The sequence below is a fragment of the Pundamilia nyererei genome, unplaced genomic scaffold (genome assembly GCF_000239375.1).
Source record: "Pundamilia nyererei isolate P.nyererei 1_Seehausen unplaced genomic scaffold, PunNye1.0 scaffold00099, whole genome shotgun sequence".
NCBI lineage: Eukaryota > Metazoa > Chordata > Actinopteri > Cichliformes > Cichlidae > Pundamilia > Pundamilia nyererei.
The window spans coordinates 1,148,859-1,163,148 of record NW_005187500.1 but is presented as its reverse complement, the minus strand read 5'-3'; the positions used below and the strand labels follow the sequence as shown (position 1 = coordinate 1,163,148).

The window sequence follows — 14,290 nt, the reverse complement described above, 5'->3', positions numbered from 1 at the left end:
AAATAAAAACAAGCTGCTGATTATTTCACATTTTACTTGTGAGCAACGGCACATTTAAATCTTACAAATATAGTTATTTGGCTTATATCGTGACAGATATCGTTATCGCCTGAAATGAAAAAAACATATCGTGATATGAAAAAATCTCATATCGCCCAGCTCTAGCTAAAAACTGACATGGACAAATGGCAACACCTGGGGCAGAATATTTCCACAACTGCAGAGGTTTGTCACACAATTGTGTAACTTGCCACTACAGAAAAATGTAGCAGTTAGGCTCTATATAAAATGCTTGCTCATGCAAGTCATAATGTAGAACTATATCACTGGAGGTCAGCCAAGGAAAATGGATAGCCAGCACATAATAAATTACCACCAGTGAATAAACTGTTGTAACATGGATCAAATTGCTCTCTCGTGCCAAAGCGCACAAAGGCACAACAGCTTCTACAACCATAGCTCAACATACTTCATCTGGTGTGAGGCTTTGCAAGAAAACTCATCCAGACAACATCAGCCTGCATCTGCTGAACACCAGCTCACACCACAGCCAAACACACAGGTAGGAGCTAAAAACAAAAGTACCTGACCGATCCATTCAGCAGAACACACCGTCTGACAGCTCGAGTTTAATGTGTAAGTGCAAACAAGTCCCCTCCCACTCCGTGGTACAGAACTCACCTCCAGGGCCTCGAGGGTCACGAACCCTGTGATGGAAAAGCCGTCAATGATGTCCTCTTCGGCAGAAGTAGACTCCTTCCGCTTTCTTCGTGGAGGTCGAGGTCGGGACGACGAGGGCTCCCTGTCACCCTCCCGCTCTGAGTCAGAGGAGAAGCGAAACACGGAGCCCTTCACGTGGTTGTTCTGTATCCCATTTGATCTCCTCTCCCGATCCCTCTCGGACCTCGACTTCCTCTTCTTCCGGAGACCACTAGATCGAGGGCCATCCATGTCCTTCATTGGAAGCATCCAAATAAACCCTCCTGTTAACCGGGAATCAAAGCCTTCGAGGGCCCAACGCGGCACCGCTAAACCTCCACTTGGGCAAAGACCCCCTTGAGGAGAATCTCCACAATATCCAAGAGAATGTTATCAGTGGGATAGATCCAAGGTAATCATAATATCCAACAGATGAAGCCTTTTATGGGAAACTCAAAAGCGCACTGACTCAGTGAACCCAGCTAGGCTTCACGAAAAGATCCCCAAAGGCAGTCCATCAAATCCTACAGCGGAGGTGTAAAATGATCTATTAAACACGTTATCGCCAAGCTGTCGATTTTGCCAGGGGAAGGACTTTTCAAGTTAAAGCAAATGTCTGCTCAGTGAACGTGCCCCGCCGTGATGAGATGAGCAGGTGCCGCCACATCTTTCTTCTCCAGGAACTGCTCTTACCCAAGGTCAGCAAACTCACGCTCCTGCAAAATAAAGATGGACAGAGAGAGAGAGTGCATGCATTTGCAACATGTTCACTCAGCAAGTTCAACAGTGCATTGGAGCTGATGAGCCTTTTTCCGATAGGTGCTGCATGCTACAACAGAAGGTTCTTGGCTTGGTGCATAATGCAAGATGAATGTTTTATTAGTTGCATCTGCTGAGTATACTGTGCTTTTTACACTGCCAGGTCATTAAGCCCCGAGATGAGATGATTATGTGTTGTAAGTGCTCTTTTACTGGTGTCGCAAAAGCTTTTGCCAAGTTTTCTAACATAAACTGTGTTTTTAAATGATTGAGCTCCTTGTGTAAATTATATAACACCAGTGTTATTTTGCTACACGATGGCTTAAGTTTCCTGGGATTATTTTTGGCCTGGTGACAGCTACAAATGTAAACTCTGTGACAGCGCTTCAGCACTGTGCAGCACTTTCTTCCTGCTACAATAATTAAACTGACAAGGTGAACAATATACTCTATTTGTCTGCCCACTACATTAGTTTTAATGCAAATGATCAACATTTTGGCACACACTCACATGCATCAGAAATGACATTTCATTCACTTTCACTGTGCAACATCACTAATAATAAAGTTGCAGCATAAACAGACATAACAGACAAATTAGACGAGTCAATATTTGGGAGCTGCGCTTGAATAATATAGCTTTGACTTGTAGACATCCATAAATGAATTGCTGAAATTAACAGATTCCCCCTGACAACCTGTTTCAGTTCACCATTCATTTCTTTCAAAACATCACCTTGGCACACAGACATGACTGCACTTCTCCTTTCACAAATTAAAAGTAGGTCTAATTGAACAGAGACACGCGTTTGAGGTTTTACACACTCTAAACAAATGCCACGACCCTTTATTAAGGTTATCCTGTGTTTGGCTGCAGAGCTTAGCAGAGCCTGCCTTCACTGACACTGAAGGCATCTGGCTGCTTTATAATATGAGGATGCAACATTCAACAGCTTGCAGTGCTATTCTACATCATTCTCAGGAGCAGCCCAGCAGACTAGGCCTAAAGCCACAGAAAGTCACTCTGGCATCGTAGTCCAAAACACATATGGCTTCTCAGTGTGTCCAGAATAATAATTCCCATCCATTACATCACAGAAATGGTATTCGTATGTTGAAGAAAACTGCTTCAGACCGAACTAACTGCAGGCTTTTACTAAGCCTCCAGAATCCAGGTGGACGTTTCAAGCACAGAGGAATGAACCCTTTTCTGCATCACCACCCAAACCAAAAACCAATCTGTCACAGTCAACCACCATCTTCAACTTTACAGTGTCTCCTTGGACACGGGCTGTCATGTAGTGAGCTCATCTGGATTCTGCAGCATGTATGCTCTGCTCGACCCTGCAAAGTGACAAATGTTTTAAGCATGCACAGTCACAACCATTTTGGGGGGCTTGATCAAAGGCATACACAACAAAGGCACTAACAAGCCTGCATGCCAACAATTAAGTGTGCATCAACCATTTACAGCTATTCATTTCACAGTACATGTTCAGTCTTCTAACAACACCCCCAAGAAGGCAAATGCACCTTTACCGTGATAATGCTTCTAAGCCTTTTTTAAGTACCTGTGCCTTTAACCTGATGCCCCATGCCAATACTCATCTAATGGCACACAGACACTGTGCAAATAGCTCCCAAAATATCGCTTATTTAAACACACACACACACAAACTGTGTCCTAGCACTCGCCCTGGCTTTTCCAGTTCAGCAAAGACTCTTTCTCTTGTCTCAGCTCACAGTCCCTTTTTGTCTGCCTGTGCTGTCAGTAAAGATCTCAGGCTCTGTAATCCAGTCCAGCCCACAGCAGCAGCAGCGGACTGGCACTGCCTCCTGCTCCGGCTCTCCAAGCTTCATTTTCTACTATAAGACACACAACAAAAGCAAGCCTCTCTCTCTCTCTCTCTCTCTCTCTCTCTTCTTTTTTTCCCTTTTGCTCCAAGACACGTCATGCAAAACCAAGAATTGCAAACCCTTGCGAGTGGGGAGGGACCGTCCGGACAAGTTGAAGGCCTTCAGTCACTAAAGAAAAAATAAAGATAAAGCACAAGAAGGTTTGGAGCTGGCAAAATAAATCCCGCGAAGGAAAACCATAGGGTATCTCCTCCTCCTCTCCCCAGATCCGAGCTTCAGGATCCCGGAGAAGGGAGACCGGGGCGCAGTGATACGGCGATGCCGCAGTGCCGCTTTACAGGCTGCACGCTTCCTCCTCGGCGCAAATAGTGCTGTCCGTGGACTTTTGTTCTGCGAGTAACGGTAAAGATACAGTACGGCTACTAACTTAGCTGCAAGTCAAATGTGCTGGAGCCCGTTTGTACAGTCTTGTTATTTCCAAACTTAATTATGATTTGCAACCGGCGCATTTTTAATGTTTTTATCGTACATGCGTGACAAAATAATTGCAAATGCGCGTCAGGTGAACGGTTCAAGTAGGAAGTGGTGAAGTGTCCGGTCATTACTTCATGAACCTCGGCTTTATCATTAAATGGTAAAATATGCATTCATTAGCATAATTGCTTAAATACTAAATTGAACAGCAGCCTGTGGTCGTTAACGCCCACCAAGCTAAAGACAAAGCTACACACTTGATTTTATGGAGAAGAGAAGCAGCAACTCAATTTTTTATTATTCGTTTAGCGACTGTATCTTTATTTTATCCAAATTATTTAGTAATTTTAAATAATTCATAAATTATTTATCCCCCTCCTTCAGGACAGATACGTTAGCTACAATGTTCTCATAAAGTATGAACTCTTGCTTCAAGGACACCTGTGGCCAACTAACTCCACCCAACCAGCACTGCAGGTGGTGTCTGACCTTACAGCAGCGGCAATGAATAATAAAAGACTAAATAAGCACAGCATATTTTCGACATTTAAAGACAATATTTACCCTGGAAAGCTGCTTCTCAGCACTGAGTTGTTAGTCACCCCAGTCTTTGCAATCACACAATTACTTGCATGTGTGGGGCCACGAGATTATGCGTGTCCCGAGTCTCCAGCGCTCACGGTGTTGCCCCAATAAGCTGTCAAAGCAATACGTGCGCTTTAGTAAAGGTTCTGAAGATTATTCATTATGTTGGTGTCGTGTTTTGCATTTATATTGTAATAAAGAAAGAAAACATGGAGTTATTCAACATCCAAGGTTTGCATCATTTGGCAGGAATAAATCTATTCAGTTCAGGTCACTTCACTCAGGTTGTTCAGTGTCATTCATGAAAAGCAGTCAAGCATCAGGCTGAGATTTACAATGGCTGCTGGAACATGCTTTGCTCTTTTGCTTGCATGGAAACATACCAGGTGAATAATACCCTCACCAACATAACCTAGGAGCACAGTTATATTTATATTTAGATGCAGAAAGGTGGCTGAAGATGTTTTCACTGTCTGCCAACTGAAAATCAGTATTTAAGTATTAATGCATGTTTTATTGCAGATAATTAATCAGATAATATATTTTTTAAAAACTTTAATATTTGCAGCTTTATGTTCCATAAATGTGGATCGAGTGAATGCCTCGTAGCACATGTCACTGCAGCATTACCACAACATGCATTGATTTTTAGGTCCATTAATACCGTGGGGTGAGCATTAATAACAGTGCAACAACAGTGTGAAGTTGTACTATATTCAACAATAATTCAATTTAATAGCAGTTTTATTGGGTGTAGTGTCAAAACCTCATGAAACTCATGTCTAACAAAAAAAAAAGAAAAGAGGGGGAGGATGTCACGCCTCTCACAAACAGGAATCGGGGAAAGTCAGTGAACTGGTCCTCTGCACCCAACCATGGGTGGGATATGTATTTTTAGCTCAGTCTAATGATGCAGAGGCTGAGTGGCTTGGCTCAGAGCTTGCTTAAAGTGCTTCAATTCCCAGCGCCCAGTGGCCAAGGGACCCCATCTGCCTGTAAGAATAATGCTGGGGGATACACATGCACTTGACCCCACCTCGTCTTCCAGGAGGAGTGTCCTTGTGAGGAGTGGTGTGGCAGGGGAGAGGCAGCAGCGAGGCAGCAAATTCAGCTCTCCCAGCCTCTGCTCATTTGTGGGGAAGATAAATGTGCTCCTCTCCCCTCTCCTCTGCCGTGCCATAATTAGCTTTAATTACACCTTTGCCCAAACTTTCTGTGCCTCCACAGCTTCATTCACTGCCACGCAACAAACTGGATCCAGGGATCTGAAGGCTGATAAAGTGGAAATATTTTCGGTAAATGTATGAAGTAGTCATCTGGATAATTGGTTCGGACCGCTGACCGCTGCCTTCACCACTCTCCGCACAACGAAAGAGTCAGGGATCATTCTTTCCAGCTGTAGTGTCTCCAGCTTGCTATAATAATGTCTTCCTGAGCCAGGGATAGCTCAGAAGGTGGAGTGGTTGCCCCATGATCGGAAGGTCGGGGGTTCGAATCCACTGAACGGCTACCCTGAGGTTCCCTGAGCAAGGTACCATCCCTACACACTGCTTCCCGGTGCGCCTGCTTAGCGGCTGCCCACTGCTTCACTGACTGAATGGGTCAAATGTAGAGAGAGTAATTTCCCCACGGGGATGAATGAAGTATACATTATTATTGTTTTGTGATTGGATTCAATCATCAGGCTTCTTTACACAGGAAAATGGAAACGCTAGAAGAAAATAAATTCAAGAACTAAATGACAAAAGTTATAAAATAGACTCAAAATCCAGTAAGCCAACACAATCAGGCTTTTATAACGACTGTTTTATAGCACAGGTATTTTCCACACACCACACAAGCCTGAGAAGTCTGTAACAGGATGAAGCTGAGGGGATAGGTCGATCGCAGATCAACTATTATGCCACCTGAAAATGCATTTCTGCGTATTTATCTTTAATTACCAAGTCAGAATGCAAAACTTCCTGTTTTCCTCTTCAGACAGCAGATGGTAGTAATTAAGGAATCGGATTAACAAAATAGAATCGTGCATATTATCACACACTCCTCATTTCCAGCTTTTACCTTTATCCCATTTGTGCATCTTCATCCTTTTTATCTTGTCTTGTCAGGGAAAAGGCTCAGCTGGGATGTAGTGACAGTATGGGTGCAATACAGCTTGATTTCCTGAGCACTCATAGCAACAAAGAGATTCCTTTTCCTCCTCCAGCTGTGCTAGCAAACCCTATAATAGTCTTTATTACTTTAAATAGTTCTCACCCCACTGTATCTGTGTAGCTGCACTATTGCCTCTTTGTTCTGTGTTGTTGTGTTCACTTAGGATTCAAATAGGATTTGTTGATGCTATTCATCAAAGGTATAGTGGGGACTACAATGTCTCTAACACACTGCGTGTGGGAGGTATAATATTCATCACTAATGACTTGTCCCCGAAGGCCTTACAAGTGCTTAATGACCTTAAAGTGCAAGCAATACATGACAGGCATCTGACATGCTCGCTGCTAAATTGTGGCACATGACCTGCTGTTTAAAAGCTGACCTAAATTATGAATAGCTTCAATGCGTCTCTACTGTCACATTAAAAAAAGAAGAAGAAGCATTTAAAGCGTCCACAGGCTAATGTGTGAATATGTTTCAATGGAAAAATGACTTTTTAAAGCAGGAAAGTGAATTAGTATGATTGATTATACAGATCAGTATGAGTGAGGCTTGTACCTGTAATGATGACAGCGTGGACTGAAAAGCCTCTCTGGATTTAATATATGGGGCCTGTCAAAATCCTCTTAGCTCGTGGCTCCTCAGTCGGCTCACACAATCAATCATTGTTGACTGTTTGGGCTTTGGATAAGACTCGCATTCGCCGTCACAGAAATGTGGAAAGGACGTCAATTTTAAATAATTTACTGATTATTTCAAAAAAAGGTGTTTTACAAAATGTGAATGGAAACAATTTAAACCCTCTGAAACGAGCAAAGAAAAAACAAACAAATGTTTGAAATGGGAAATTGAATTTATTTGTATATTTTGAAGATGAAACGATCATTTTGTCTTCAGGTCCAGCAGAGTTTCTTCTGTGAAAGCTAAGTCAGAGCTAACATTAACCTCCTAAGACCCGAACTCTTCCACAGCAGCATTTTTAATTTCTCTTTGAGTTTTGGGCTGATTGGGGCCCGATGAATGTAAAAACAAAGAATTACCAGATTTTTTTTTTTTACCTTACTTTTGTTTTTAGGAAAAATCAGAGCCACATATGAGGATATTCATTCAAAATTTAGATCGAACAGTTGCAGTATAATGTTCTCGTAAGTGGACATCAGGCCCTTGTAGAGCAAAATTGAATATTTTGGTCCAAATAACCCAAAATGTGATCCTAGGTCCTATAGGAGGTTAAAGGTGGAGGACGTAAACAAAAGTCAAGAGGAAAAGTGCAGAGAGCTTTAGCATCCTGTCAAAGACGTCATTTCAACAATTCAACAATTTATGAGCAAAACTGCTCCACCTAAAGTTTCATTATCTGCAGTACACAGTACGGTAATACTGTTAAAAGCATCAGCGTTCAGACAAAGGCCACACGCTCACACTGAACTATATTTGGACCTTCAGACAGCAGTGCATTCAAAACAGATGGACGGTTGTGTTGGCAAATTTAAGACCCAGTCACCCTCAGTGGGTCCAAACCCAATTCAAGGGAAAGAGGGAAAATGTGACCAATCAAAATTTGAAATTAATTTTGGAGACGCTGCATCCTAAACAGGACGGGGACCAAGTGGTTTTTAGCTTTCAGTTCAAATTCCAGCTTCTGTTATGGTCCGGGGGTGTATTAATGCACATGGCAGTCCCATCAATGCTGAATGATATCTAGAGATTTTTGAGTAGCTTATTTAGCTACCCTGATGGCCTGTCTGTAGTCCAGAGCTGCTGCTAACCAGAGAGGTCCTGAACTGAAACTCAATATCAAGCTGGAAAAACGTTTTGCTTTCTAAAACCACAGAAATCAGTTTCCAAATGCTAAGCGTGATGAAGAAGACGAGACGGTGGTAAACATGCCCCTCATGCACTCTGTATTGCTGAGTTCTAAGTCAGCACGTAGTTTCCAAAAACTGTTTTGTCCTGTATGATGAAATCATTTTAAATTGAGGGTTTAAATCATCAGCAAATCATTGCCAGTTGTTTTTATTGAGATTTTATTCAAAAATCAGTTTTGGGGGGATTTAAATGCACTAAAATCAAACACTGGTTGCTATCAGAGCAACAGAGCAGAGTACAGCATGTGCCTTGGTCGAGATCAAAGCTGCTAAAAGTAAAAAGCTATTAGATAATCCGTCTATCAGTAGAACATTCTCCAGAATTGTGAGTATATTTTCAATAACTACGACCTTTCTGAAGAACGAAGGTGTGCAGAAGGAGTCTGTTTAGCTTCTTGCACTTCTGTGTCCTGGAACAGCGCGAGCGTGCTCACAGTCAGGTTGGTGGTGTAATTAGTAACACCATTAACTGCTGTGAAAAGGTGCTGTTGAAGAAGTGAACAAATAATAGCTGGCTGTCACGGGTTCTTTTAAGTCTTAGAAGGTAAGTGCAGCATTTATTTAACGCGTGCCGAGTTTAAAATACAAGTGCGGCTTTGATGTGTGCGGCTCTGGAGGCATCTCTGTGAACTCGCACTCATTTGAAATGCCAACGATGACCTTTCGCTGCATGTTCGGCTCGAAGAGGAAATCATTTACACGTGTATTCATTATTTCACCAGATGAGTCGATGCACTTGAGCTGTTATTCTTTCTTTTTCTCTCTGATGCTGGGCTTTTCTATATCTGTGCATACACACCAGAAGAAGCGTCCAAACACGAGGGCAAGGAATGATATGAAAACAGATGGAAACAGAAAATAACACAAAGCAAACACGCTGCTATGTTTATCTCCAGCAACATGGACCACAAATAAGTTCTTTGAATGACAAGTACAAATATTGAAAATGATAGCTGACCTACTAAAACAACAGCATACAGCTTTTTAAACTAAAGATGCTGTCAGATGTGAGCACGGCAAACAAAGCACAGAAATGGTGTTATTTGAAAAGCACATCTACGGCTCAATTACAGAAACATTCAGCACTAACTAATTCATGAGACGACAAGTTCAACATCAAGTTGAGCCACTTGAGATAAAACAGACTGATTTCAGTCTGCTTTACTCTTGTTGAGTACAACTGAGGCCTGAGAGAAGCATGTGTTTTCAATTCCAGTATAATGAAGTCATGGAGTCTTCAGAGGGACTGTGAGGTTGGGAATGTGTTGCAGTATTTCTGCTATTACGATGTCAAATTCATAAATAATGAAGGTTCAAATTAAAGCCGGAGCCTGGCTCTGGTGCGGAGCCGTGTGTAAATTATTCCTCGGACGTGGATCACTCGTTCAGCAGTCTGTTCTTGTTTCTCGAGCTTACGCTGTAACGATGACCTACGCGTTCATTTTTTCCACAAGCTTCTCCAGAGCAATTCGACACCTTTTCTTGATTTGTCAAAGTTTCTCTCGCTAGCAAATCCAACCCATTACTCACAGCTACAACTGACATCCACTGAACAGGCTCCCTTTGAAGGTTGCACGATGCAGGCCCCCACCTGTCACCTAATACTTCCTGTCCTTTTGTTAACCTTGGGGCTACCGCCCCCACCCAAACCCTAGAATACATAGAGTGTGGAAACAGTACAATCCAGTTTTATTTACAAAGTGCTTTAAAAAAGTATGTAAGGTAAACACCCCACCAATCAGATGACTCTGATTTGGCACACTTTGCAATTTGGCGACAGTGGGAAGGAAAAACTGATTTTTAACAGGAAGAAACCTCCATCAGAACCGGGCTCAGGGAGGGGCGGGCTGATAAGAAGGTGGGGACTTAATTTAAAATTTTTTTAAAAATCTAATTAGATTTTTTTACCGGTTTAATTTCCAGTGAATAGCTAATAACAGTTAAGAATTAGGTTACAGCCTTTCATAAAGAAAGGTTTTATTTATAAAAGTTTTTATTTTCCCGCAGGCTGGGGGGTTGTTTTCCAATTACAGTGGCCCATCTCCCCTCAGGGCAGAGGACGCATTAGTATTACCATTAGAGATCCCTCCCTCTACCCCTGCAGTAACTATGCGATGCGCACAACATCACCTTAAAAGGATTTGTAAGCTTCTAAATGAAGTGGATTGTAAAAGACAAAATAGCATGGGTAATGTTTTTCCTTGCATGGTGGGCGCGGGAGGTTCCCAGGAGCGAGGGGAGGTGGGAAAAAGATGGGAAAAGGGGCGAGACGTCTACAGTACGACTCTGTTTGATTCTGGTCTCTGTCCTTTGGCTTGCATCACTGGAGAGGAGTCATTAATTTACTGACCCACCAAACACAGCAGAGCGTTACGGAGGAAGCCGGCGTCATCAGAATCAAGCCTCCGGGGTGACTATGTTTTTACAGCATGTCTTTCATTATGTGCCCATAAACACACAGTGTAGCAGAAACATGGAAACTGTTAGCTCTGCTAACAAAACAAAACATCTACACAACAAGAGTGAAATCACATGTAGCAGAGTAGCAGGCAGCCCTGGGGATAACACTCGTAATGCTTGTTTTCTGTTTTCATAATGGAGAGGCGTTGTTCCCAGACAGATTATGGGGATCAGAAGGATGATCTCTTTCCAGTAAACTTCTCTTCTGAGGATTTGATCTGGTGCCCAAATGATATGGTTTGCCTTTAAAAACACAATCCATGTAAAACAAAAAAGAAAACGTAAATTAATACGTAAAGATGTCGATCAGAAGAGCGTAACACGAGATCACTGTGCATTAGTATGACTCTGATGTTAAATCTTGGAGTTACATACAGGAGCTGCAGACGCGTCCTCAGAGATATTGGTCCATGCTGACATGACAGATTTGTTGACGCTGTATGTTCAAGAAACTAGCCTGAGATGATTTGAGCTTTGTGACGTGTGACATATTATCTTGCTGTATACAGGTTGTGTTACCGAGGAAAACAGGGTCACATACATCATGACAAAGAAGGATGGCAGCAGCTGGCAAAGGCAACAACTGTAGTCATATATAGTATTACATTATGTTTAAATTCAAAGTTTCAGAGGGATTCTGATCATTGCTTTTCCATTTTGTGGAATCAAAAACGCCGGCAATTTAAAATGCCCCAAGTCTTTGCAATCACACTAATGCGCATTCACAACATGGAAACTGAAATCCACGCAATTAAAAGCGGATTATTAAGGGTGACACTTGTTTGGTTCCAGTGAAAGTTTTATTAAACGCCGAGCAAATCTCTTCACTGAGATTCCCACGAGACTGCGCAGACGGTACGTGCTGATGGGGAGCAACAAGAAGCTCCATCTGTACTGGCTCAGCCTCGATCTCGTCCATATGCCAGCTGCAGAAAATATCTCTGTCTTGACAGGGCTGCTTTGCTGCACGCTGCAGCTCAGATGAGCTGCTCTCAAAGCACACTTTCATTTTTATTGAGATAAACGACAACTCGGGCGCTGGATGCTGTCAGGTTGTTGTGTGGTGGGAGGAGTGCAATTTATATTTATCTGAAAAACACATTTTTAAACTGACGTTTGACTGATATAATTGGACCAAGTTGTTTTCAAGTTACATTTGGATTTGCATGAGATACAGGTCAAAGCAAATGGAACAATTATAATTCAAATATCGAGTCTCTCTCCCAACGTATCAGTTTAATCATTTAAACAACACTTAAACAACACGTAAACATGAGTTCCAATCATTAAAAAATCAAACACATGCACACACAGCTCTACTCTTCTACTCTTAAGTTGCTGTTCAGGACTGATGCACTGCCAAGTGATAAGTGAATCTCTGAAAAAGGCATGCAAACAGAAATCCTCCTCCTTAATGACGGAAAATGTCACATTGCAAAATAAATCAATTAAATTAATCAGTCAGTAGAGGAAGTCTTACTGATCTGATGATTTCACTTTTAAACTGTCAAATTTTGGTCAATGCAAACTCAAAACACTGCTGGTAGTTTTAAAAGTTTTATTAAAAAACAGCCAGCTCTCAATAAGGAACAAATCTGAAAACTGAGACTTTGTTTTGACAGCAGCGACACAACCGGGAGCTCCGTGGGAGACGAGAGGAGACGTTAGCTGAGGCCAGGGTGGATATGCGTTTTGTGGAAAGAGGTGGAGAACTGCATTAGCTGCCGTACTCTTTGGAGGGCAGGCTGGCTTTCAGAAGGGTGAATGGTGTAAGGTGGAGAGTGGGCAGGCAGGTAAGTCTTGGGTAACGTCCTTTCTCTAGAAGCAGACACAGAGGTAGCAGACAAAAGAGGCCTGATTATCACCACGGCAGTAAATCGACGCAGCACTTAAATACTCGTGAGATGATGAGGAAATCCTGAGCAGAACTGCACAGAACCCACCGTTCTCCCTAGAACTCAAAGGGACGTTTAGCGTGATAGAGGAGCAGAAAAAACACAAACCTCCGGGGCGTGGCCACACCGTGACAGCCATGTTTCCGATAATGTTCACATCAAAGCAACACATGAGGAAAGATGGGAAAACACCTGCTCTCATCTACTTTGGCACAAAAGGATTTGCAGAGTGAGCTACTGTGAGCGAGTCGAGTGCCTCTGACCTTGCTGCTGTCTGAGTAAACTGGTACACGGTTCACAGGTTTTGTTTCTGCTGGCTAGGTGGACACTGTAACGCGCACTGATCTGAGTGTGGAATTCTCAAATCAGATGAAAAATGACTCTCATACTCCTGGCGTCGTCTGTTCAAACGCATCGGCGCGAGGTAAAACGGCTGACGGTGCAGCTGCCATCTCCTGCTGCAGACTCTTTATGCAAACCCCAGTGTCCCCGGCAGTAAGTGGTTTGCTCATAGAAAACAAGCCAGTGACACCCACTCAAGCCAAGCAACTGTAGACAGCCCAGATTTAGTCTGATGATGGGCTTTTACGTGATTAGCCACAACATTACGACCACACAGCACAAAACGTCTGAATGAGTGTTTGTAAATCAGACATCCTGAGGCTATGCACTCTTATCTCTTTACAGGTCAGCTGCTGGAAAAAATACAGTAAAATGCATTTCATTATTTAGAATCCACTCTCCTGCAGTCTTTAAATCCAGGCTTCTGACCAATCCCATTACTGAAGTCACTAATTATTTATTCTTTAACTTTATTCATTTAGGTATCGTAACACATTACATACTATGAACGAGGCAGCTCGTTAAGAAAACAGTGAAGTGTCAGGTCCGGTGCGTTGAGGATTTTAATCATCTTTCAAATGATTAAAAAAATGACGCAAACAAATCTAAAAAATGAAAACATTGTGTTGAGATGGTGAAACGGTTTCCTGACAATGTGCTAATGAGCAATAAGCAGCACACACAAAACAAAGGCTTCGCTTTGCTCCGTTTCGTTTTAAAGTAGCAGATCATTTTACTCGCGTTCGCTAATGTCAAACTCTTTCATTAGCTTTCTTCTTTAAAAGCCGTAAAACATCAGGAGTCGATGTAACACAAAGTTCCACATTAAAAACCTGCTATGGAAACAAGTGCTTCTGATGAGCTGTATTAACATGGCTACAGTGAATATCATGTTCCTGAGGCAAAGTAACCGAGTTGGACTCTTTAAAAGTGTACCTAGGTTGCCACGGTAATCTGCCTCAGATCTTATATAAAGTTTATGGTGCATCCTTTTGCTCTTTATCTCTGAGCTTGTAGGTTATGATCACAGCTTGTAATTACACGCAGGCATCTTAGCGGCCCAGAGGTAACAGGATACTTCTGAAGGATTTCAAAGGCCCACGTGGCATCATAAATTCATTGAGGAAGGCAAGGGCATCGATTATGGGCCTGCTGTATCTTGACACTTACATTCAGCAGGAGTGCGCTCTGAAT

At 42.4% G+C, this 14,290-nt stretch overlaps 1 protein-coding gene across 5 annotated transcripts in view; it reads right to left on the bottom strand.

Moving 5' to 3' along the window:
• The window catches only part of auts2a (activator of transcription and developmental regulator AUTS2 a), a 335,293-nt gene extending 331,642 nt beyond the window's left edge, over positions 1-3,651 (bottom strand). For 3 of the 5 annotated variants that reach the window (XM_005740354.2, XM_005740358.1, XM_005740355.2), the window contains exons 1-2: positions 3,435-3,650; positions 682-1,415 (exon numbers count right to left, since the gene is read on the bottom strand). In XM_005740354.2, coding sequence (XP_005740411.1) covers positions 682-969 — 288 coding nt within the window. In that variant the 5' untranslated portion in view covers positions 970-1,415; positions 3,435-3,650. Of the gene's footprint in view, positions 1-681; positions 1,416-3,434 lie in introns of all 5 variants that reach the window. The other 2 variants (XM_005740357.1, XM_005740356.1) reach the window with 1 other exon arrangement.
• Between the last annotated feature and the right edge of the window lie 10,639 nt (positions 3,652-14,290).